This window comes from Petromyzon marinus, chromosome 6 (assembly GCF_048934315.1).
Source record: "Petromyzon marinus isolate PM22_M1 ecotype Great Lakes invasive population chromosome 6, UKy_Petmar_22M1.pri1.0, whole genome shotgun sequence".
Lineage (NCBI taxonomy): Eukaryota > Metazoa > Chordata > Hyperoartia > Petromyzontiformes > Petromyzontidae > Petromyzon > Petromyzon marinus.
In genome coordinates this window covers 9,065,418-9,091,411 of record NC_133672.1, presented here as the reverse complement: position 1 = coordinate 9,091,411, position 25,994 = coordinate 9,065,418, and the positions used below count along the sequence as shown (strand labels likewise).

General features: G+C 38.7%; 2 protein-coding genes across 12 annotated transcripts in view; both read left to right on the top strand.

The window, feature by feature from the left end:
* Positions 1–16,496, top strand: part of MLH3 (mutL homolog 3) — a 43,417-nt gene extending 26,921 nt beyond the window's left edge. For 3 of the 4 annotated variants that reach the window (XM_032948079.2, XM_032948080.2, XM_032948081.2), the window contains exons 2-14: positions 662–827; positions 2,628–6,237; positions 6,755–6,961; positions 7,982–8,058; positions 8,157–8,261; positions 8,829–8,898; positions 11,630–11,701; positions 12,807–12,921; positions 13,286–13,439; positions 13,881–13,904; positions 14,778–14,856; positions 15,045–15,202; positions 15,647–16,496. In XM_032948079.2, the coding sequence (XP_032803970.2) occupies positions 669–827; positions 2,628–6,237; positions 6,755–6,961; positions 7,982–8,058; positions 8,157–8,261; positions 8,829–8,898; positions 11,630–11,701; positions 12,807–12,921; positions 13,286–13,439; positions 13,881–13,904; positions 14,778–14,856; positions 15,045–15,202; positions 15,647–15,721 (4,905 nt within the window). In that variant the 5' untranslated portion in view covers positions 662–668 and the 3' untranslated portion in view covers positions 15,722–16,496. Of the gene's footprint in view, positions 1–661; positions 828–2,627; positions 6,238–6,754; positions 6,962–7,981; positions 8,059–8,156; positions 8,262–8,828; positions 8,899–9,902; positions 10,034–11,629; positions 11,702–12,806; positions 12,922–13,285; positions 13,440–13,880; positions 13,905–14,777; positions 14,857–15,044; positions 15,203–15,646 lie in introns of those variants that run through there. The other variant, XM_076065023.1, reaches the window with a different exon arrangement.
* A 3,062-nt stretch (positions 16,497–19,558) lies between these two features.
* Positions 19,559–25,717, top strand: SUPT7L (SPT7 like, STAGA complex subunit gamma). Of its 8 annotated transcripts, XM_076065025.1 has the most exons (6): positions 19,581–19,899; positions 21,408–21,494; positions 21,919–22,414; positions 22,583–22,957; positions 23,184–23,338; positions 23,517–25,717. In XM_076065025.1, exons 3-6 carry the CDS (start codon positions 21,984–21,986, stop codon positions 23,789–23,791), a joined length of 1,236 nt encoding a protein of 411 aa, XP_075921140.1. In that variant the 5' UTR covers positions 19,581–19,899; positions 21,408–21,494; positions 21,919–21,983; the 3' UTR covers positions 23,792–25,717. The 8 variants fall into 8 exon arrangements, with proteins under 8 accessions (XP_032803979.1, XP_075921140.1, XP_032803982.1 ...); XM_032948088.2 differs by lacking the exon at positions 21,408–21,494 and having other exon boundaries at positions 19,559–19,696; XM_032948091.2 differs by lacking the exon at positions 21,408–21,494 and having other exon boundaries at positions 19,581–19,761.
* The last annotated feature ends 277 nt before the right edge of the window (positions 25,718–25,994 follow it).

Sequence of the window (25,994 nt, the reverse complement as noted above, 5' to 3'; positions counted from 1 at the left end):
AGTAGCTTTTATGACACAACAGAAAATCTGAAAATCCGAGATTTTCATTTTAAGGCCCACAAATCTCGATTTTAAAGTGCCCCATAAACACGTTTGTGCGTGTCATTCACAAACCATTAAAAATATAACATCGCGAGGTTGTTTCGTTTGATAGAGCGTTAAACAGCAAATAACATTCAAGCGAAAACCATCTTTTATTGTTTTTGAGATATTTTGGATTCAAGTGGGTTTAAACCACAAAACATGCACATTTTATGATGTTCAAATCTGAATATTTCAAAAACGGTCAAACATAGGAGCTTCCCCTTAGAGTATTAAGTAAATAATTTGTTTGTTCATCTTCTTTGGTTCTTTCGGTAAATTCACGTAGAATGAGAATAAAATAATAAAATAAAACAATAAAATTCTCACGACGTTTCGGCCACAACACAAGTGGCCTTTACCGAAAGAACCAAAGAAGATTAATCCTTGCAGTCACGAAAGCTTTAAATCGAAATTTGTTCTTTCTAATAATAAAATGAGCGGTTTTCGATGGGTACGTCTTTATCACGCAGGAGATGAGCGATTAATCACCCCCCCCCTTGTGTAAGCCTGAACAAGTTCCCAAAAAAAGTGCGCGGCACTCGTCGCTCACCAGTATTTTACTCTCTCATGTTCACAGTGCACCCATGCTGCAGGAGCTGCCCCCAGAGGTGCAGGCGAGGCTGCGCTCGGGAGTGGCCCTCAGCACGGCCAGTCAGTGTGTGGAGGAGCTGCTGCTCAACAGCCTGGACGCGGGTGCCAGTTGCGTGGCGGCACGGCTCCACATGGACGACTTCCGCTTCCAGGTTCGTTTGTGGAAGCTGCCGAGCGTTTCCACTCTTAACGTACGCTTTTGAAGAGATTGGGTAAGCGTTGGCGTGATCGCGAGGTGGTGTTTTTTTAGTTTCTTACATGTTATATTAGCATTAAAGAAACCAGAATATAGTGTGGATTTCAACAGGAGTGGTAATTGAGCATTTGTAACAAGCTTTACTGGCACTCCTGAAGTGGCTTTTTTATTGAGTGTACTATGTCATTCAATTAACACTAATTCATTCATAAGTACTCTGTGTCCACCCTTCCTTAATGAGAGAAAATGTCATCAGACACGGACGTACTAGGACAAAATTACGTTTGCATCCACGCTTTGATGATGCACGTGTCTAACGATTTAAATATTCTATACTAAATCTATAGACAATTACATTCTAAATGACACCACGTGTTATTAGGATGATTTTGAATAACGTTGCCCAGTATCATTGTGGAACTGCTATACTTGGCATGGAACACTTTTTGCGGTCACAGGCGACTGGTCCAATCGTGGATCATTTATGCCCACCGCATTACGACGACGATGTTGACATGACATGCCTTTTCATCACTAGGGTTGCTTGGTTAATGAGGTGTTGAGTCTCATCTGTACTAGCCGGATAAATGTTTAAATATTTATGAGGTGCGTGCAGTTGTTTACATGTTATGCCTGGAAATCGTGACAAAAAGCAGCCATGGATACGCCATGCCACTCATTAATGAGTAATGTTCCAGGTAAAATTGATAATGTGTAGCGGTACATACTTTCTTTTGTCTGTTAAAAAGTGTATAATTAAGCACCAATGGCTATATATGAAGCCTTTTCTAGGTAGTACAATTCCCTTGATAATAGTTGGAGGTGATATATTTAGTGAAATGCATTTTATCTGCGGGCTTCTTATTCATGACTCCTAAGTTGGACTGATCTATGATTATTGCCCATGATCTGCAAATTGGTACTCAGACTGTCCATGAATATCTCAAATAGTATCAAGGAGTCATGCACGGCAACCTAGCACTCCATACAGTTGTGAAGGGGTAGTGGTAGGGCTGTTCATGAGGGGTGGTGATAATGTTATCTTAAGTCTACGCTGTCATCTCCATTCACTGCTGCAACTGCAAAACACAACACCCTATACCACGGTATATTACACAACTGTACAGTAAGGATCATTCATTATTTTATTCATGGCCATAACGGATAACATTTACGGAAGTACAATGAGTGCTAAGTTCACCCCAATATGCATGTTTTTTTATGGTGGATAATAGGAATTATGTTTGTGGGTAATAAGATGGACACTATTATTCATGAATGTTCTTATCTGATATGGGCTACCCAGCAAAATGTTACATATAAGAGTTTCACTTTGCATTGCACTTAAAAAATAATTTGTATTACTATTACTCTTAATTTATTTACATTGTGGTAAATGTAGTAACCTAAGGTTGTCATGTGGGTCACTTGGACCCATTGCAATCAACCTATTAGAATAGAACAACATTGATTATTATGGAATTCGATGTGTGTATTGTGAGCTTAAAAGTTAATATTAATCAATGAATCAAGTGCTAGAAAATGTGTTGCATATGTAGATGCATTTAGTGTAAACAAATAATGTTATGAACTTAGCATACTTTTTTGGTTTCAATATCATTCTGACAGCCAAAGCAATACTTTTTTTTCCTTTATCAAGTTGTATTTTTGGATGATCGCTTTATACGTGGGGCTAATGTAAGGCCTAAATGATTGCTTTCACCTTTTAAGATGCGATTTTTTTGTCATTTTTCAGGTGGTTGACAATGGCAATGGAATTACCAGTAATGATCTTCAGGTATTAGGAAATCGATACTTTACAAGCAAGTGCCACAAAATAAAAGATCTTGAGAACCTCCGTTATTATGGATACAGGGGCGAGGCCCTTGCTAGTATTGCAAGTGTATCGAGTGTTGTTGAGATTACTTCCAGAGCAACATCTTCCTCAAGAACTTACACTAAAGTCATTCAGGACATGCAGTCGGTGATTGTTCATGAAGCGGAAAAAATCAGACCAAGCCATGGAACGACAGTTACTGTACACAATTTCTTCTATAACCTGCCAGTTAGAAGGAAGTGCATTCCACCAATATTGGAATATGAAAAGATTCGTCAGAAAATAGAGGCAATAGCTCTGGTTCATCATCAAGTTTCGTTCACATTGAAAAACGAATACACTGGCACTGTTTCTGTTCAGTGCCAGCATACTAACAGCATGCTTTCCCGCTTTGGACAGATATTTGGGGAGACCAAGGCACAAAGACTCTCAGAGATAAACTACCAGTCTGAAAAATTTCAGATCGCTGGATATATTGGTCGAGAAGGCCATCACAACAAGAACCTGCAGTTCATATATGTCAATGGAAGGCTTGTGCTCAAAACAAAACTGCACAAACTTGTTAACATCTTGTTAAAGAAGTTGAGCATTATTTGCAAGCAGAAAATCTGCCAAAAATGGGCATGGAAAGACCCTCTTTTAAGCCCAAGCAAGAAGGAAGGTAGTCTGCGAAATTCAGAGCTTCATGGGATTTTTGTATTGAATATAACTTGTCCCTTGTCTGACTATGACATCTGCTTGGACCCTATGAAAACATTAATTGAGTTCCAAGATTGGGAAAATGTTTTGGGCTGTGTGGAAATGTCAGTGAAGGAATTTCTTGAGAGGGAAAATCTTTCCGCTAAGGAAGATATCTCGAGAGAAGACATTAAGCGAGAGTTGCTGGATAACGACTTTATCATAGGCCATCCCTGCACTAAAAATTCAATGGAAGATGCCAAAGAGTTTGGTGTTCTCGGAGAATCTCCAGTTCGACCAAGCTTTGCTTCTCTTGAGATCTATGGCCCTGAACTTCAGTCACACAGTGTGAAAAGGAAATGCACATTCGTTAGTGAAGTACCAAGTAATTGTCAAGAAGTAGTGGTGGACTTTAACACAGACAATTTCAAGCAGACAGAGGTGGAAACTGCAGCAGAGCAAGTACCAACAACTGATAAAAACATTCACGGTAAAATAAACACACCTGCAGAAAAAGACATATTAGTAGATGCGGGGTCCAACCACGATTTGTCTGACAGAGAAAACTTTAGTGAAACGAGCACAGGAAACAGTGGCAGTGTAATATTTGAATCAACAAGCAATTTGCCTACTGATAACACAGTGGATGAGGATAATGTGATTTGTGACGATCAAGGGAGTGTTGGAATTTGTTTATCTAGTTCCAATACAGATGCCATTGTTTGTAGTGTCATACTTGACAAGTCTTCTGAACAAACAAATAGTGAATCATCCATTGCAGACATTGCAACGCCGAATAATGTTGAAGGGTTTAATAATTTATTGGATATTGACAATGAAACGTGTATTGGCACATGCAGTTGCATGAATAAAACATTGGCACATCAACTTTGTAAGCAGAAAAGACATCTGGACGCTGAACATTTTTCTGTGAAAGACACTGCTTCCCATAACCATACTTTACAATTATGTGGTGTACAACAACATATTAGCACTACCATACCTGAGGAATCCAAGTTTGACCCTATTTGTATCACCGGAAAGCAATCAGACATTTCAAATCCTGGTTTTCACCAAGAGAGAAGTACTAATTTCAATTCTGCTCAATTGGGTCCCAAGTCTACACAGGATATAAATATGGATTGTGACTTGCCAGGGAGTGAAATGCTGCACCGTTTTGAAGGAAATAAGGCAAAACAAGTTTGTCTAAACAACTTACAGCCACACATGAAACCAAACGATTCTACTGATGGATGTCATACTACAAACATTTGTCATCAATTACATTTTAAACCATTGAGACCAGGATCAATCCTTTCAGCAAACACTGAAAGGATTGATAGTGGTCAAAATTTAGCCGATTATAAGGCCAGTGGTGGCAAACTCAATTGCATCAGTAGAAGTTGGAAGGAAATCAGACTCTGTCCAAACAAACCATGTGTGCATCATAGCCTCTCTCAGCCCACTTCAGAGAGTCTAAGACGAAGGCTCACAGAAGATATTCGAATTGACGGTGATATGCGCCGACAGTGCTTTCAAACGGCTGTCAGCAAGCTGCACACTGACTACTTTGACAAATATAGGCTGGATTTGCCCTTTCCACTGAGCAGCACAGTTAAAAAACCAAGTTATCCCGTCAACATTTCTTCTATAACAAACTCTTTGGGAAAGTTCAGAAGAACTTCGGATGAAAAGTGTGCTACACAGATTGCTCTTTCTGAAAATAAAATGGGCAGTTCCGAGCATGAAAATGCTAACAGAGGTTCGGCTATTTCATGCCCTTTGTTTCCACCACTGAGTAAGAACATTGCTGAAGGTTCTGGTAATCGTGACATCTTGGCAAATAAAATAAAACCAATATCAATTAAATGTCAGCAATTTTTGTCAGCAAAAAGTTCCCACATTTCATCCAGGGTATTGGCGTCACATTCCAGTGATGCCAAAACAGAAAGAACGTTTTTGCATCACAATAACTGTTCTGAAATTGCCACAAAGGAACACATTAAAGACAGTAAAGATTTTAATATAGCAAAATATTTTGAAAAGAATACAGTAACAAATAACACATCTTCAATAAGTTTGTCAAAAAAGCTTTCCAAGTTAATAGGCTGTACTCATCCCAAAGAGCATAGACCCATTTCAAATTCTTCAGCAGGTATACATTCACTTGAGAAGATTAATTCATCAGAAGATGTTGAAAAGAAACAAATTGTTCAGATTCACTGCAGTGAAACAACTCGTAGTGTGATTCAAATCCACAGTAAAAAGGAACAAAAAGAGGAGAAAGTAATCATGGAAAACACTGACACCACATCACCTGCCATGTCCTTGAGAAAACACTGCCATGTGCCTTTAAAGGATTGCATGGCAGACTATTTAGGTTATTCTAAACATGTTGATGTGGCTGATAAAGGTGATATACAACCCTTTGACAATCAAGTATGCAAACAGTATTGTAGTGAAGAATGTCTAATTGATTCTGTTCAAGGGTGTACCGTTCAGCCTACCATCTCAGAGACTGTAAATATTTCTGAAAGTGCTGAACGTGAGAAAACTGCAGCGTTGGAAAATGAAGAAACTGTAAACAATCACAGAATAAAAAATATGAACACAGAGGTCACCGGAGACAATTTGAATCGTGAAAACAAAAAAACTGAAATTGGATCATCTTCACCTGGTACGCAAATGAAATCCAATTGGGTGAGCCATTATGATAGTACGTTGGAAAAAAGGGTCTATGTGAATTTAAAAACAGGAATAAGCAGCTACAAGCCGCCACCTTCAGCTGATCTTCAGGTTGCATGCATCCAAGGATTCTGCACCATGAATATTTTAGTTGTCGACTCATCTGGTGAGTTGATCGTAAACGTAATATAACATTTCATATCTAAATGTATTTATGTATTAGTGATATCTCTGCAGCATGTAATATCAACCATTAGTCTCTTTTTTACTTAACAAAAAACTGCTATGTAAATAATGCACTTTGGTTTTCTACTATTAACATTATTTTAAAAAACATTTTTTCACATTTCTTACACATGGTAAATTCCAAGAATAAACAATGGCCTACACGTGATGCACATCCCTATTTACACAGCTCATTGTTGGGATTTTACAGAGTTGGGCATTCTTTTGTTAAAATTAACATGTGAGGGGTGTGAAAAAGGTGGGGTGGCAAAAATATGGGAGATCGGAGCTGTGAATGTTGGTTGCGGAGGGATATTATTCAATTAAGAAGGTGTGTGACCAGGTGAAACTGGGCAGTCTACTGTTAACATAAAAAAGACTTACATTGCAACTGTTGCCAATATCGTATGCGCTATGTGTTGAGGTGGCAAACCGTCACTCTGTGTTTGCGCGTGAAGGGCGTTCCTCCAGCTGTCAACCATTTATCACCGACTCCGCGCTGCCGTTTATACCGCGGTCCAAGGAGAAGCGGTTAAGCAACTTGGGCAAAAATCACAGAGGCGGAAACGGGTCTGAATCTACTTTAAGGGAGGAATGGAAACAGCACTTGGCAGACTGTAACGCTGAGGTCGGCAGCAAGTGGAAGGAGGGAGAAACAAAACATGGTGAGGCATAACGTGTTTTTCAAATCTTCATAAGATAATGTCCCTCAGTTCTGTTTTGCATTCAGTTGCTGTTCACACCTCCGATTACCACGGTTGGCTACGTATTGTGCGAAAGAAGTTAAACATACATACATTTTACTTTTCAAAGTTTTTGTTCATTTTCCCAATTGTATCCCGAGTGTGCTATCGGAGTTATGTCATCAGAAAAAGTGTCCATTCAAATCTCTCGGAGAGCAGTGTGACCCTTCGTTTTTGCGAACGTTCCCATGTTAGTGGATAGCACAGAGTTCTCTCTGAGATCCCTTCAAGTTACCTCTGGTTCACACAGTATGGGGCAAAACTTTCCCACTCTCTTGTCCCTCTCAGAATAAAATTCTTCCTTTGCTGCTCTCAACGTTACCTTGAACGCAAATATGACATGAAAGATGTATCTCATCTTAGAATACACCCATGAAACCTTTGTTTACTCTAATTATAATACGTGGTAATGAAAAGGAGAAAATGGAAAATAATGAGAAAATAGATAAGATAGCGGAACACAGATATCCTTGCAGACGTCATAGCAAACAATGGGAGCATTAACAGCAAAAAAAAGAGTTTGATGATTGGCAATTCACAAATGGAAACACTTAGGGAGAATGATGGAACCATAACTCATGATAGTGATATTGACTGTTAATGAAAGTAAGTAGGCCTTGGGCAGGAAATGCCACTTGAAGTGATGATGGAAGATGCACAGGAATAATTATGAAGTGGCATAGCAGCCCAAGAATGGAAAGTGTCCGTGAAGTCATCCACTGAGGAGGTGGAGCGATGAGGTCAGTTCATGTGCAGGTGCTGGATGGATTGTTGCATTGCAGGATCAACAGTAGATTGCTCATGGCTGATGATAATTACATTTGCTCAATTCACATTCATTGTTGATAAGCCACAAATATTGCAGGGATGGAAAATCCTGTCATGTTAAAAACAATGTAAGATCATTTTGTTAATCTATAATTCACTGTTATGTTTTTTTAGGTGACGGTTCCAGCCAGAATTCAGTTAAAGCCTTGTTTTCTGAATGGGAAAATCCAGTGTTTTATCGACCTCCAGAAGTAAGTTCAAAGCCTAATGTGCATTGCCGAAGTTAAATGTTTCCTTATTTTTGACTGTGTACTATAGTCATGTATAAAAACATATTTCTATTTCGCAGGTAGCAGTGGATACTATTGCAAATTCAATGAATGCAAAGGCTGTCAAAGTTCATAATATTCTGAACCCATTCAAGTTTACAAAAGACATGTTTGCCTCTCTGCAGGTAAGAAAATGTTTGGCATGTATAGATTCTGCTCTTTAAATAATGTTAGCAAGAAGTTAATTACAAGAGTGTTCCTTATTACCTTAAACAATGACAAACTTTCTGAACAATATCATAACATTTCATATCATAACTAAACTCCAGCATAAATGTTTGTGCTACCCTTGTGTGCATTTACCATTTTTTCAAGCACATTTAAATATCTAAACAGTGTTTAGATAACGACAACCAAATTGAAATTCATACAAGGGTTGATGTTTGACACTTGAAATTAGTGGAAATGTCACTTTATTGGGTAGCTTTCCTATCTTTGCTCAACATTTCTACCAATCAAACCCTATTACAGTGATTTATAGTTTTTGTAAAAAAACAGAGGTTGAACTTAAAATCTGCCCCACGCCACAAGATTGTATGCCATAGAAGGCAACTATGTATCATTGTCATGACAAAGTTAAACATCGGTGATGAATAACATGTCCTGAAACAAGGCAGTGGCTCTTCTTATTGACCAAAGGTATAAGCCTGGGTTAAATATATCGTGTGATTATGCTACATTTATTTTAACAGGTGATTCAGCAAGTTGACAAGAAGTTTATTGTCTGTCTCTGTACTGATAAGGGACCTGAAAGACAAAAAGGTAAGGTATATTCACATACCACTGTGTTATTACTGTAAATGAATTGATTCAGTGATTAAAACAAAGTATATTTCTTACAAGACATGTATAGAATTGTGGGTGGAACTATTCCATTACTAATGTACAGGCTAATGGAGTGGTCAGAAATGAGATACAAAACAATGGTAAATAATATAAGTAAGATTGTAAAAACGAGACAGGAAATCACATTTTTGAATTGAATCACAACCCTGAATCATAACAAATTGTGGAATTGCTGGGGTAGTGAATGCCTGTTAAGTCCTCTACTTTGAGCAACTCGCATAATTTTGCTTTTTCTTACAATTGACATATAACTAAAACGCGACCTTATATTACGTGCTTTCTAGAAATTGAAGGCTATATCACTTCTAATGACATAAATCATTGCTTTATGAGATAATAGAAGCGTTTCGAAAATAATTTGTCATAAAAAATATCAATTGAAATGAATGCATGTTAATTCACATTCTAGCAGTGATTTTATTGAAAACATTTGCGTGTTTAATATAACTAATAAGCGGAAGTAATATTCTAATTCTGATGAGCTGATATATTATTTTCATTTATGTTTAATCCACACGGAAATAATTCTCATTCTCCATCCAGAATGTAGTACAAAAGACAATTAAAAAATTGCTTTTCCGTTTGATTCAATTCTCTAATGGAGTTTCAAGTCATCACAGGGTGTAAATAAAAAAAATGTGGTTCAATTACTGATATGGTAAATGTAATAAAGTCCATACAGGGACCCTTTTTATGAGAAGATGTTTATAGTAGACTTCAATTTCAGTCACTTAGGTAATAGTAAAACGTATTTTTTTCTAACATTAATCACTCTTTTCACATTGAAAATAAGCACACTTAAAGAAAAAAGCTTGCCACATTCATCATTTGCGTATGCAACATATTTATACATGCAAGAATAGAATTGTCCAAAACATTAACCTATTTCTCTTTGGTTCTCTTTGATTCTTTTGGTAAAGTCACGTAGGTAGAAATAAAATAAAACAAATCACGACGTTTCGATCTCAACACAAGCAATCTTCATCATGTGAAACAACCACAGCAAGAAAATGCTGAAGTAGGCGAGAGAGCTGCCGTGGCAAGAGGTTATATAGGTAAGAAAGGGGGGAGGCAAAGCGGGAGAGAGAGGGGGGGGGGGGCTGCGTGAGCGCTAGGGGAAGAGGATGTGAGGCTGGAGGGGGAAGTAGGCAGGGCTAGAAGTGGGAAGCTGAGGGTGGGACACGGGGGGGGGGGGGAATAAAAATGTGCTAGTAAACCGGCAGGTACGATGGAAATAACTATAACCAGTTAAGGCATTACCTGGTTAATAACATCCTTCCAATGATTGTAAAGTGATGGTTTTGATTAGCTTCTCAGGAGATTGTTTCTCCAATCAAAACCATCACTTTACCCTACATTGTGGGGATCACAAAAAAGATCTCCAAAATCTTGAATAAACACAAGATCCAGGTCCGATTCAATACAGTACACAAAATCCGTGATCTAACCCCATCTGTGAAGGAGGTCATTCCTGACATGCAATACCCTGGAGTCTACAATCTGAGTTGTACCTGCGATTAGCAGTTACATTGGGGAAACGAAACGACATGTCTCGGACCGTGTTCGTGAACACAAGGCAGATTTGAAACACGGCAGAACCAATACCTCTGCCGTAGCTGACCATTGTTATAACGCTGTGGGCTCGCATGATATTGTTTTTTCCGAGACCAAGGTACTCTGCAAACCTTTGGGCAACTATCAAAGGTTTGTTCATGAAGCCATCCAGATATATAACATAGACATAACTTCATTCAAGAAGATGGATACAAATTGAATAATCATTGGAAGGATGTTATTAACCAGGTAATGCCTAAACTGGTTGTGGTTGTTTCCATCGTATCTGCCGGTTTACTAGTACTGTACATTTTTATTTCCCCCCCCCCCCCCCCCCCGTGTCCCACACTCAGCTTCCCACTTCCAGCCCCGCCCACTTCCCCCCCCCAGCCTCACATCCTCTTCCGCTAGCGGTCACGCAGCCCCCCCCCCCCCCCCATTCTCCTACCCCCCCCCCCTCTCTCTCCCCCCTTGCCTCCCCCTTTCTTACCAATATAACCTCTTGCCACAGCAGCTCTCGCCTACTTCAGCATTTTCTTGCTGTGGTTGTTTCACCTGATGACGATTTATTGTGTTGCGCTCGAAACATCGTGATTTATTTTATTTTATTTCTACTTACCTGACTTTACCGAAAGAACCAAAGAGTATGGATTCCTGCTTCAAATCAAGATTAACCTATTTCATATTTTTACAACTTACAAGGCAGTGCAAAATTTATGTGGCAAGATTTTTGTTTGTTGGACAATGAGCCTTTATGAGTGGTAAAAGTGTCATCGACTGAAAACTTAGCTAATATTATAATATAAGGCAATGTTCATGGAGATGTGGTGGATTCTTGAGTTTTTTGCACACTGCAATCCATTCAGATCCTTAATATGCATTTGAAATTTTAAAAAATCAACATTTAATTGGTGCATCATTTGTTTAATTAAATTAAGGTTATGAATTTAGTAATTATTTGTATTCTTTTCACAATCTTGTGAATTATAATTTACGAAAATGTATTATCTTGGTGTTGTGCTAATTGTAGCAATGATGTGTAAATGTAATGCCTTTTGAAGTGCATGCTCTAAAAAATTGTCTTGTAATGTAGATCTGAATATTCTCATTCTGGTGGATCAGCATGCGGCCCATGAGAGAGTACGACTAGAGCAACTGACAGCTGGTATATAGCATCACTTATATTACTTTGCCGTGCATTACCACTTGGATGTGCCTTGTGCAATTGTTCATATCTTACGATTAAAAATTATGACAATACAGTACACGGAACTGGTGTGGACCGGTCGATAGTGCTTTTTGAGCTGCGCTATAGACTGGACAACCTGAGTTCGATTCCAGGCCATGGCTTATATGTTGTGGCGAGGAATATCTGAACTGTGATTGGGCACCTCCTTCATCAACCATCCACCCCACCTCGTGCACCCTTCCCTAGCCCCCCCCTCAACATCCAGCCGACTTCTCTAGTTTACCCGTCCCCTTACACCTCCCTTCCCCCTCCTCCAAGGTCCCTCTGCACACTCCTTTACCTGCGCAACTCGCACATCTCGGACTCCCAAGGGCCCCCCTCCTCCCACACGCTGGCCGGAATGCAGCCAATCATATTGCTGGGAAATTACTGACGTCCATGACCTCCAACCAATCAGAACCCTGGGAACAGACAATGACAACGCCGTTAGCTTTACCACAAGTGCTTTCCACCCGAACAATCATGCAGCAGATGCCACCCTTGATGCATCATTCTGTGTTATTCCAGTGTCTATTTACCCTACTCCCAAAATATCTAGCAGTTATGGAGAGAAGCCTGATGTTCAAGCCACACATAATACAGATATGTGAAAAACAAACTCCTGAACTCCCTCTCATGGCTGGCAGACCTCAACATTGGCATTTAACTCCTGAACATATTTCTTCGATACACATGAATAGAACTGTGTGCATTTACGCAAGAAGATCTTCTACTATACCTTGATTGCCTTGTGTTTATGTATATATTTTCTGTAATGAGCAATGGCAGCATCTAACGTGAATACTGAAAACTATTGCATTTCTTTGTTACAATGAATGATCTATAAATAAAATGTTTTTCATCAATATTTTAAATTTCGATACGAACAACCATATAAACCATTTTGTTGCAAACAGCAAAAGAAGTACGTAAAAAAGTGTGTGGAACATTTAAATTTCGTAAGAAAAACGATGATTATGCAATTATAAAATTACTCATCTAATTCATCATGTTTTGACACTTTTTTTATTTGCTGTCACAGAACTCTTTGAAGTGTCTGAGGATTCTGCTGATATTGGAAAAAGAGTGATGAGAACATCACTGGTTGTGCCTCCCATGGCATTAGAGTTTAATTGTCACGAGATCAGCCTCATAAGGTATTACTTTCATTGCACTTGATTCTAATTATACTACGAAAAATTAAGCTTGACTAATACCCCATGTTTTATTGTACCTTAAACACCTTTGAAGCATATTTTCAACCTGTTATTCAATGTGTTTGCAGAAACATTTTTTTCTAAATAAAGCAAAACAACTATTTGTGTGGATATGTTTGTAATCCCACCAATGTGTTGCAAAAATATATATATAAAAATTTGCATTGCTTTATACTCACACTTTGTGATCGAATATACTTAAAAAATGACACCCTGATTTCATGCAAGATGGAAACAGCTGTACAGCTAGGGGTTATTGCACACCTGACTCCCATCTTTTATACACATTTGGCACGGTGCTTAGGTCATACCAAGGGCACTTGGAGAGGCATGGGCTGCAGTTGGCTTTCCCAGCTGAGGCCGTGGTGCATGTGACTGGAGTGCCAGCATGCCTGGTGGAGCGTGAGACTGGAGAGGCTCGTCGTGGCCGGCCACCCATCACAGGCACCATTCTCGAGGTGTCCTGTACTATGAATCATGAATCACTCATGTACTAGAAAGAGTTTCCACCTCCCCCCCCCCATCCCCATCCCTATATAAAATGCCTGCATTTGTTGTCGGTGAAATCGCTTAAAACTCCATTGGGGATATTATTTTATTAATGTTTTAAAATTAAATGTATGTCCGCGAATAACAAGTGTGGTGACGTATGGTCAAACAACCCCCATGGCTGACGTGGCATGGGGTGGGCTTCATTTGCAAAGGGCTCTAAATACGAAAAAATGTTGGCAACAAATGAGGGGGTTTATTTAACGTACTTTTCAATGTGGCTTTTTGTTTAAATGAAAATAATATACTTGTATCCATCATTGTAAATTCATAGTTAAGTGTGATGGTTTCGTTGAATAATTCTGCAAACTCTTATTAAAACTGGAATTGTATTTTTTTATGTCTTACAGGAGCTGATTAGAGAAGAACTTGAGGTGGCATTTACTTTCACATACGTGGTTTAGTGGGAAAATGTTACAAAATCTCACTGGAGAATTCGCATTTTGTGATAAAAAAAAAACTCCTTTGGTTTTATAATTTTGAAGATCAATGTTTACAATTCCCAGAATGCCCTATAAATTTTACATGACAAACCCAATCTGGTGAATCTTTAAATTGAGTGTTAGATATAAAAAAGTCTTATAATTGTAAATATAATTCATCAATATTAGAATTGTAATTACATGAAATGTATTCATTAAATAATTATTTAAGCATATTGTGGCTATTTTATCATATTCTGGTGCTTCTTTTCAACACCAAATAAGACCTAAAGTATCTGATTTGGATGATTTCCTATTTTAGTTTTATTTTAGATTGACTGTCGGTTCTTATCTTTTTTTACTATCAAGGCAATTGGTGTCATCAGTAATTGCTCGTACTAATCATGACAATGCAGCTCTGCAGATATTGTAGAAACATCCTATCTTATGCTAGATTTTCCAGCTTCGTTCACTCATGTAGATCATTTGTGATTTTCTTTTATCTTTCGTTTGATCTTCCTCATTCTAAGATGACCTCACACGTGTTAAATTATTTTACATGACCAAAAGATCCCAATTTCTGCATTTTCACGAATTTGCACAGCCAGTATGGTTATACATTTAGTTCCTTTGAAATGTACAAGTTTACGTGATCTGCCACCCATGGATCTCAGAAAATATTTTGGTAACATTTCAGCTGATATTAAAGTATGCAGGATGGCGATGTTTGAAACAAAAATGCATTGATGCGAGAAAGTGAATATGATTAACATTTCAGTAATGTTTGTGAATAAAAAATATATTGGCTGTGTTTGTACTGCTCAGCTGCTGCAGCAGACTGGAGGTGCCAGGGGAACGTTGCCTCGAGCCATTATCAGGGTTCTCAACTCCCAGGCCTGTCATGGTGAGAATAGACAAATACTAGCCTGCTCTTTTGTACAAACAATTGAAAGGGCTGTGTATAATATACAAAATCCTGCATGAAGATTATTTTTTGACGTATATTTATACGCCTGCATGATGTAATTAATTTTGACAGATGAACCTGCTCCATTGGGCAAAAAAAAAAATAACATTTTATGTTGTCGACAGGTGCTGTGAAGTTTGGGGACAAGCTCTCCTGGGATGAGTGTGCAAGTTTGATGCGTGATCTAGCCAAGTGTCAGCTGCCCTTTCAGTGTGCCCATGGACGTCCGGCCATGATGCCCTTAGCCAATCTTCACCATCTGCCTGTAGTGTGCAACATGCAGGTGATTATCAAAAGATTGTTTAATTCTGCATATGTTTAAGTTTGCTGTTTACTTCTTTTATATATAAAAAATATATATACAAATATACATTTTCTATGACACATACTTCTGACATCTGTACTGTAAAATCTACATGAAATCACCATTAAAATTAAAGTTTTTTCACGTAAAATTTAATATGGATGTCATCCATATGGTGTTTTTACTGAAAATATAATTTAACCCAAAACAGTAACTTTATGTTGATTAAACTCAATATTAAAATTCCACCAGATGGCAGCCTTCACTGCTGTAATGAGTTTTGCAACATTATCCCCCTTTAAAAAAAACCCATGAAAAATGTAGTCGGCAACTCTCATGTATATTTAAAATAAATAAAAAACTGCATTGTAAAAATAAAAGTTAATTGTACAACAACATTTACCCATTTATTTGTCTTGACAGAAACCGTGCAAGCCAAATCTATCAGGACTAAGAAAACAGATTGGATTACCAAAGAGTGTCAAGACGAAAGACTAAAATTCATTATTTGCATAATGAGATATCGATCATTTGTATGAAAGCAGCACTTTTGTGTGTTATTTTTGGTATTTGTGGAAATACAGTGCAATATAGTATGTATATTAAGATTAAGGAATGGAAAAAATATATTCATTTAGAGAAAAGCACTTGTTGATATTTAGTGGTATCAATTGATGATGTAAATACTGTATGCAATTATTACTTTCTAATTTTAAAGAATGTATGTTTCCAGTGATTGAATATTCTTTTTCTCATCAAACTAATTTAAAATAACCCGAGTAGCTAGTATTAGTTGCTGAACTCGTGGAGTGTTGAGAATATTTTTTTGGAAATGTAATGTTTTCACTGTCATAAGTTATCCTTCCAGTTAAAACAAAATACTTCCATATTGTGCGTATTTACAGTATACACTTCCATGTACTTATAATCTTTTGTTGACGAGTTGTGTTATGAGTTATTTAGTTTTTTTGTAGTTTTATTGCACTTACAATGTAAAAAAAATAATTCAAAACATGGTACATGTGAGCCTTTTCAGGTATATTGAAAATTAGTTATGAAACACATTTCACCAACTCTCCAAAAACCCTTTTACAGTATGTTATATCATTGAATCAGGATTCACATTTTTCTACCAGAATTTAACTCTGCAACGTTGACGTTCGACCTGGAAATGTCACCCTTGTTTTGATACGAGCGTTTCTACTGTATGCGTAAACTTTGTGTGTTTGTGTACCACAAGAGTTAAAATAAAATTGCGTCAAAAGTCAGGAAATATTTTCTACACTAAAAATATCCTGTCGTTTCTTCAACAGTATTGGTGAATGGGTACGCTGTTTACACAATTCACTGCATTAATTTATATTGTGGGGTGAATGGTAGGGGTACAATGGTGGGTGCAGTTGTCAGTGTTATGTACCCGGTGACCTGAGTTTAATTCGTGGCAATAGCTAACATAAGTGGCGAGCGAACTCAGTCATGTGTACCCCACCACACACTTGATCAACCTGCACTGACCATCGTGGCAAATTATAGTCAAACAACTCATATGATGTGTGGTGGCCTTCATCCAGCAGTAGTTTAACAAACGGCTTTAAACATGTATTTAATTATTCACGACACATTGTATTTTACATCAATTAAAGGAAATTCCAAGATCGTGCAAACTGTAAGTTTATTATAAATTAATAAGCAGTTAGGGTCAATAAGCTGTTGACACAGATTCAAGTGCTGGCTACAACTTGATGTCATTTTCAGTGAAAGCCCTTTCAGGTCCATATGATGTAAGTGCAATTGGATATGAAATATTGCAAATATATGATGTATTCCCAGTGTTTGGCCATGTCAGCAAATCGGATAGGTATGACAGTACCAGCTGCTGGCATACCTCGGGTTAATTTAAATGGTGTTTTGTCATTGTAAACTGCCTACTGTGACATTTTTTGGCATGAGCCAAGAGGGACATGGGAGTATACTGGCATATGTTCACTGCTGGTTGAAATGGAAGTTTAAATATATTGGTGGAATTGTATGCACTGAATTTACCTTTAATACAATACTCAACGTGCATTTTGCATTTTGGCACACATTACAGCAATGTAAATGGGGAATAACTTAATGCATGTCGACGTAAATAAGCCAGCTTTAAATATGAAAATTAAATGGAATGGGCAATTTTTTAAAATTTGAAACCAATTAGTGTTGAATTACTAAGAGTAAGAAAGCTTTTATTATTTAAAAACAATGCAAGAGACAGCCTTAATTTAACTTGAAAAAAAATGAATACGAACATATATTTAGGTCATAAAGGCTATACAAAGTTTTTAGGTACTGAGCGGTATGTACCCATTTTATATAATTGCACGCATATTGCATTGCAATGTTCAGATGTCATCAGTATACAGTCAAGCTAAATGTACTTGAACTACACATATACACACCAGTTTCCTCTTCTTTGGTTCTTTCGGTAAAGTCACGTAGAATGAGAATAAAATAATAAATTGATAAAATAACAATAAAATTCTCACGACGTTTCGGCCACAACACAAGCGGCCTTCATCAGGTGAAGGGGCGAAAGCTTTAAATCGAAATTTACACACCAGTTTGTCAATAAAATTTGTCTTTTTTTTACATTTCAACCTCGACTACAGTTTTGAGTGAGGTATATCACTGATACGCACCGAGGGAGTCTTGTATCACATGCACCCCTGCTTCCAAAATAATTACAAGCTTGTAACATGACACGCTTTTTGTGACCGTGTATTTCAAGTCGATCTTGGGTGTACTTGGCTTGAAATATTACGATTACTGCATTTCTCTATGTTAAGGCAACAAATCTGATAGATTAAATGGTCGTACATAAATAGCTGCATTAAATCTGGTATTTCGATACGATTACTGACGATAATAGAAGCATAACATTTGCAAATACGAAATGTCACTCGTTATAATAAACTTTAAAAAGAAAAATCCAAACTGAATTTTAATATTCTTTTTTTTTAGTGATGAGAAATTCTCAACATGCAGAGAGGCATTTTCTCGGGGTTAATACAAAAACGTCCGTGTACAATGTGTTGAAATTGAAAGACATCAAGTGGCATTTGACTATCATCAACCAGTTGCACTTTTTTTCCGAATTCACGCATCACAGATTGTGCGACCCATTGCTTCCTATCTCTCGTGTATTTTATTAACCTCATCTCCACCGTTACATTCATACGTCGTGCCCTTCTTAATGATCTCTAAAGTGCCTTGGTTAAGGCGCATTATAAATTGCGTTAAGATAAGATACGCACTTTCTGACTACACAATGGTCAACTTATGCAGTCACATTTCCTTTGTCCACTTTCTCTTGCCACCGCAGGTCAAGTTTCAGATTGAAAACTGCTCCAATTTATGATTTTTTGTAAATCACATAATGGTATGCAAAACTTTTATCCAATATAATATTTTATCCAATATAATATCTTTAGTATAACTCGGTGATTTAGCGAGTATCACCGAGTTTTGAATTTGGTCTGACAGTGTGAATGGTAAATGCGCTTTCAAAATTAAATTACTTGTGAGGTGCTGGGTTGGCAGTGGTGTTACAAGGCACAGTTAACCAAACACTTTGTCACTAAGTATGCCTTAAAAGAAACAAATATATAATCGGCCACGTTTTCGGGCAACATCCCCTCATACGTAACATTTTATGTTTTCCCATTAAAGGAAGAGTTATTGACGAATGTGTTGAGGTTGTTTCTGTTAATTGTGCACTTTAAGGCATGCTTACAAAATACGCATGAAAGCGCAAATGTAAGCTGCACAGGGCGAATTTAACAAGCAGTAAAGCCATCTCTCTGAAGACATTAAACAAAGTAGTATAATTTAACGCGTTATTACTGCACAGTGGATGAGGGGCACGTGAAATGTCTATATAACTATCTGTAAGTCTGCACCGGAAACCACAACGAACTCTTCATTTAACCAAATGATGGCCCTGTATTACATTTGCTGTCAACCCATACGGTTTATCCGTATACTTGTACGGGGAAATTTAATTTTCTTGTCCATACGGCGTAAAGCCGTTTCAATAAGAACAAAATCATTACCTACGTGACTTTACCGAATAGAACCAAAGAGTATGGATCCTTGCAGTCACGAAAGCTTCAAATCTAGAACAAAATCATTGTCTTATTTGTTTGTGTTTCTCCCTCGTGGGGGACTTTGTAGGACGAACGTTGAGATTCATAAGGGGCACGGGGTGACCAATAAGGTCTGAATAGGTCTGTAATAAGGTAGGGGAGGGCAGTGATAAGGGCTTGACGGGTATGCTGCAAAGATATTTATTGGCTGTGCGTCTGACCCCCGGACTGTTATCGGCCGGAACCTTTCCACGCGCTGGTTGGGGCGCGGCGGAAGATTTCGCTGCGCGGACGTGTGCGGGGCCTAGGGCCCAAGTTCCCAGTCTGCGAGAGGCCGTGAGCTCTTAATGTAATAAATTATCACTGACGTTGAAAGGCGCAACATTTGTATGCAGTAAATTAAGTTAAGCAATGGTAATCGTAGCACTGCGCGTCTGACAAAGACGAGGTCGGCGACCGCCCGGCCTCGGCAGCGAGGTCGAAGCGCTCAGCCTAACGTGGTTTCATGTAATGTAAAGTTTAACAATGATTGGGAATCGTTTAACATAGCAAGTAATGTACAATGCTAGGCTATTTATGTACGCACTACACTCTATTTGATATTGCATGGTAGTATACGTAAACATGTACTAGCACTACTGTTAAGTGCCGCGGTATTGCATAGTATATGAATTGTGTTGTATAGTTTATAACTACACTTATCTTACTGTAGGTTACTGTGTGTAAACTGGTGTACTGCCTTATGCACGTTTATGTACCGACAGTATTACTCCTACCAACCTCAATCTGTGCACTGATAGTAAAATTTAAAGGTGCAGCCCTGTAATTCAGAATCGGAATATTTACATATACTTGAGGAATCCGATGAGCTATAAAGCTCTTTTTCACAGATGTCGAGTAGGGGCGGGTCAGAAAGTAACAACAATAAACATTACAGGAGGGCAAAATGTAGATTCCCTGCTCACGCCACTGCTGGCCAAAGTGCTTCCACTCGAGGGTGTTTGGTCTACTCTTCCACGCTGACCAGACGTCTTGGTGGGAGTGCCCACAGTGTTAGAACCATAGTTTAATACGGTACTGTATGCGGGTTAATGTATATTTAATGTGCACATCTTTGATGCGAAACTAAATGTAAAGTGCCGATTATGCGTACAAAAAAATGCAACACTTTCGTCAAAATTACATATTGCCTTAAAAAGGAAAACCATATATAGGCGACGTTTTGGACAGTGGCCCGTTTATGGCGCATACAAAATATTTATATGTTTAACGCAATGTTATTGACGAACGTGAGATTTCTTTGTTTATTATGCACCGACTACATAGTGTATACACCTCGATTTTACTAGTTATTTCTCTTTTTTCCTATTTATCAATACGGTATTGGTTGCCACAGTTATTCCATTTAGTCCAGAAACTTTGCATTTTTTTCATACTGTAAATAACGGTGGCTTTTCTTCAAGCGTGACATCTAGAACATTGTTTTCTCAGATATATTAATGTGCTATAACTATCTCTGTAGTAATCCAGTGTTTATGGGTCTTTCTTACTTTTATGCTCTTATTTATTGATGACGTCTGCAATTGCATTTGTGTTCTCCGATATTTCTCATTCTTTTCCTATTTACAGGGTGGTTTCAGATAATGTGTTCTCTGCCATTTTTTACCTTGCCCCCAATACGTAGTATACTTGGGTGTTTCATGATTTAAAGTGCTGACATCCATTTAATCATTTACTTTTCGTGGTATTTTAATCTGTTGCGTATCGTATATATTTAGATATACATCCTATACTATACCACATGCTGTTAATAATCTTGTTTCTGCATGCAGGCGGCGTTGTCTTTGCTGAAGTGTACCTTGGAATTCGTCAGTCTAGTCACTTCCGATGTTGAAATTGCTGACATTTTACAGTCTGGTTTACGTCCATTATAATCAAGTTTTAATTCTCATTGCGGGCTCTTCCATGTCCATTTCCAAGATTCCTTTTTGAAAACGATGTTCATCATCTTCAAGATGCTGCTGGCTACAAAGTCTAAGCACCATTCTCTTTAATTTCAGAATCAGAATCTTTACTTGAGGAATCCGATTTCTCCAATGCAGTACAAATCTTACCTAGAATTCTCTTGTCTGGTCATTTTAACTACGGTACTTTTGTTTGAAAGTCACATTCACATTATAAACCGTGTTATTGTTTATTCATATATTTTTGCCTATTAATGTGCAAATACTCTATATGCCACAACATGTTTTTAATTTATAAAAATTACCAAGTGCATATTTATAATATTCAGTCCTAGGAATATAATACTTTGTTAAATAACACAACCCTGTACTGGTCAAAATACTTTACATATTACTTCTACTTTACATACATTTTTGTAATCCTCTGGACATATAGATCACTAATATTTTACATAGCACTGTGGTCGATATTTTTGGCATAACAGTTAATCGTAATTTTGATACGTGTTAACCTGTGAAAAGAATAAGGCATCATAATTAGCCATTGATTTTTCAACACTGTGCTGAATGAAGTCATAAACAAAGCAAATTCTTGTAAATCTTTCAGGGCTTTGTGTGCCATCACTTTGGGAAAACAACAGTAACAACGAAAGGCAAAACAGCAGGGACAAGATGATGAGGTACTGGGGGGAGATCCCAGTGTCTCCCAGTCAGTCACTGCGCAGTGCTGTGGAGCTGCTCCAGCCTGAGCCCCGTGCGGCAGAGGTGCGGGAGCCGGCAATGCTGCAGCCTTGCGCAGTCAGCCCAGCCCGGACCACTGACTCTGGGGTGCCTGGACTGCACGTCACACACACCATCCGCCTGCTGCAGTACAACCGGCGCCTGCGTGGGCTTATCAGTAGCGCCCAGCAGCAGCAGCAGCAGGGGGCAGGTGAGGTGGTGAAGAGCGAGGAGGTGGAACCACTGCCCTCACTGCCCAGCCCCCCACCGCTGCCCGAAGAGCTCGCTTCCATGGGCACTGAGCTTGGCAGCAGCAACCTGGGAGGCTCAACGCTCAGAATGCGGCTCCGTGACCCGGACATGGAGACGGGTGATTTTTACAGGTCCGTCCACTCTTTATATTGCATCTTTATTATGAAATAGGTGTCAGCATTGGCAGCTCAGTATGCTGGTGGTCATAGCCTTTGCGAAGTGGTGAGCCATTTTGTACAGTGAATGGTTGAAGTTGTGCATTCCCTGTCTTTAATTTTACATGTAATGCGTATGTGCAGAGGCTGTGGAGAACCAGTGATGGAGGTGAGCTCTGCTGAGAATCGCCAGCTGCTGCACAGAGCTGTGGTAACGGCACTGGCACATGCTGGCTTTGATACTGCTATGGAGTCAACACTAGAGACCCTAACGGACATTACCCATGAATTTATGCTCAAACTGACGAAGCTGCTTCGTGTAACAGTGGACCGGGAAGCACAGACGGGCCAGACAGGCTTTCCCGATGCCATAGAGCAAGTGTTCCAGGAGACGGGGCTGGGCAGCGTTCTGGATCTCCAGGAGTTCTGGCAGGAGCGTGTGGTCGACTACCACGCTTATGTGCTCTCAGCGAGCAGGCACTTGGCAGAGGAGTACGAGAGGCTGCTTAACCCTGAAAGGTGAGTTCCAGTACAACTGGCAGTCATTGTAATTATATCATCAAATAAGGGTATTACTGGTTGTGCTGTACGGACTACCAAATATTCGTTACAATGGGTGTATACCAGCATATTTTTTTGTACAAGAAGTCCTGAAACAACAATGATCTAATTTAGTTATTCTTTAAATGTCTGCGATGTAATCTTAATAATCTGGTATTTCATAAACTGCCTTTTTTGGTGTTAGGGTATTGTCCACGATGCTACGTGTGAAGGAGGAACCATTGGGAGAGCAGATCAGTTTCCCTGTGAGCGAAGAAAGTGAAACTGAGCAAACAGCTGCCGATCAACAGCCGTTGCAGTTAGAAATTGAGGGCCCAGAACAATCCAGCAGCAATGCAGGTAGAGCATCAACATTCATCATTGTCACTCAAAGTAAATTGTTGTGTATTCCTACTTTGTCCTTAATACTTTTAGCATAACGCCTTGTACCTGTCACATGAATACGTTCCATATTTGACATCTATTATTCATGTACTTCGAAAAATAACTTACCGTATCATTTTGTTTTACATAACAGGCACAGACAGTGGAGGGGATGTGTCGCCTATATGGAGCCTGGTGCAGGTGAAGGCAGAGCCTCAGGAGTCAGATGAGCCTCCTCCAGGCGTGTTGGTTGGCTGTGAAGGTGGCTTTGATGAGCCAATGTCAGCTCTGAGTGAAAGTGGCATTGCACTGACACCCAATACCACTACTTCAGATGGCAGCCACTTGTGTCCCACACCGGACAGCATCGCAACAGCATCTCCACCTATGTTTGGACAAAGGCAGCGTAAAAAGTTCAAAAAGATGTGAAGCACGCTTGGCTGTGCCAGATCAAGATGGACTCTCTGCTCTGGTGGCAGGAACAGTTGCAAGTGACTGACTGGGGTGGAGGGTGCCACAAGCCCATTGCTGGTCAAGCACAGATGCAGTAGAAGTAGGAATGATAGAACAAGTAATGCATTATCATCATCATCTGCCATGATAATTTCACTACTGGATTAAATTATTCCCAAGCCACCACTATCTCTCATAGTCCTGCAATCGCAGCATGCCATATAGCACCTACACATGATCTGATGTCATCTGCACCGCCGTGTTCTTTAATTTTGCTGCCACTCCGTTGTGAGTCTTGGCTACTGGCCATCTTTCCTTCTTGCATTGCCTTTGTTTTCTCTACCGTCAAGATGTCTAACCTGACTATGTTCACTGATGCAGGCTTTCGGCTTCCTTTCTCTGTAAATACCAGCATGCACCTCTCTATGCTTTGAATGTGACATTTGATTTCAGATAAAAACAAAGAAACCTGATCATAGCAAATTATACATTTACCATGTAATATTATTTCGTGTAATGTATGTTAGTTTGAAAAACTGCCAGTCTAAAATAGTTTTACATTCAAAGAACAGTTGTTTTATAGTATTAATTCATCTATAATATGCATACTATTTACGAGTCAATTGTGTCTGAAAAACTGGTAAAAGAAACGCAAGTCATTTCATTGTAAAATATATTGGTGAAAATGCAACCACGAACAGTCAAATCCCCACTTGGAAAAATGCATGATTACCTGCATAATTCACCCGATGTGTTAAAGTGTTATATTCCTTAAACCGATTGTAATGGGTGATATTATGCAACCCTTATGAGTCAATATGCATTGTCCTTTGGCTTACCTGGAGTGAGTAGATGTGGCTTAATGGTTATCATTCCGCTTTGTCTTGGGTAATATAGAACAATTCTTACATTCTAAGCTCTCTTTGGAAATGTTGAGGAAACGCCAATTTTAGTTAATGGTGTTATTAATTTTGAACTGAGAAACAGCTTTGGAGATGTTATTTGCACCAATTATTTGACATTAAAAAGAAGAGCTTGGATGCTGCATGGATTTTCACCGATTCCACTTACAAATACCACAAATCTGGCTGTCGCCTGATGAAGCTAGTTGTAATTACTGGCGAAACGTCGTACTCCAATTGTAAATGTTGTGGCTTGGCTCTCCAACACACCGGTGTGCTGTACTAGTGACGAATTGGCATGTTCTGTTTACGTGACAACCCTTACTAGTTGGCTGTGTCGGGTGGTGTCGGGTTTTAACGACACATTTGTATATTTACACGATCTAACCCAAAAACCTCTTATGGGATGATATTGGTCGCGAAAGCCTACGTGTTAAAGTTACGTGAAATAAGTTAAATATTAAGGTTTGTAGAGTGCAGTGCATACATTAATATTTGTAACGATACTTTTAAATGTTGTCTTTGCCTCTTGAAGAATTTGTGGGCGTTGTACTCAAATGTAAGCTACTGTGTTTATTGTCGTCTGCTCTCCAGTGCCTCCTTTTGGTTTAATAATCATTGAACCGTTGTTGGCCAGGTTATTTTTATGATTGTAACAAGGATTTATTCAAATGGGAGTAAAAGAAAATAGAGAAAATAATTCTAGTGCCATTAAAATTAACTGATTAGATAAATGAAAGTGTCTAGCATGTACATTCTCATTAATACTAAAGTTTTGTATTAATAATAATGTATTGTAATCAATGATTAACTTAGGATCATTAGGTAGGTTTCATAAAATGCCAGTTTTTTGGTCAGAAGCAACATTCATTTTACACTTTGCTGCTCAGCTTGACCTGAAGCTCAGAAATATTCATCATCTCGGTGTGTTGGACTGCTACGATGCATTTCCAATTTGTGTTCATAAATAAAACAGTATGGAATGATTTCCGACAGCGCATTTGACACGGTTCATGTGCTTTGTATTTATTGCTTCGAACATATTTTTCATAATAATGCGTTTCTTTCAAACATACCATTTTTCTATTAGTAATTGTCGTAAATCTATTTTTTTTTAGGATCCTTTGATCGGTGTATAAAAAGGAAATAAGCAGATGCTCTGCATTGGGATTTGTGCTGTAAAACTCTGAGAGCGCTGGCTCCTGATTGCAGCGCAGTAACTGTTTTTGACAGTAGATGGTGCACAACATCAGCCTGGAGAGCCCAACCACGCCGAA

Excerpts from the sequence above, each read along its gene's own strand:
- SUPT7L (XM_032948084.2), top strand. Across the intron at positions 22,415-22,582 it reads GAGACGGGTGATTTTTACAG|AGGCTGTGGAGAACCAGTGA; the intron begins GTCCGTCCACTC and ends GCGTATGTGCAG. Across the intron at positions 22,958-23,183 it reads AGGCTGCTTAACCCTGAAAG|GGTATTGTCCACGATGCTAC; the intron begins GTGAGTTCCAGT and ends TTTTGGTGTTAG.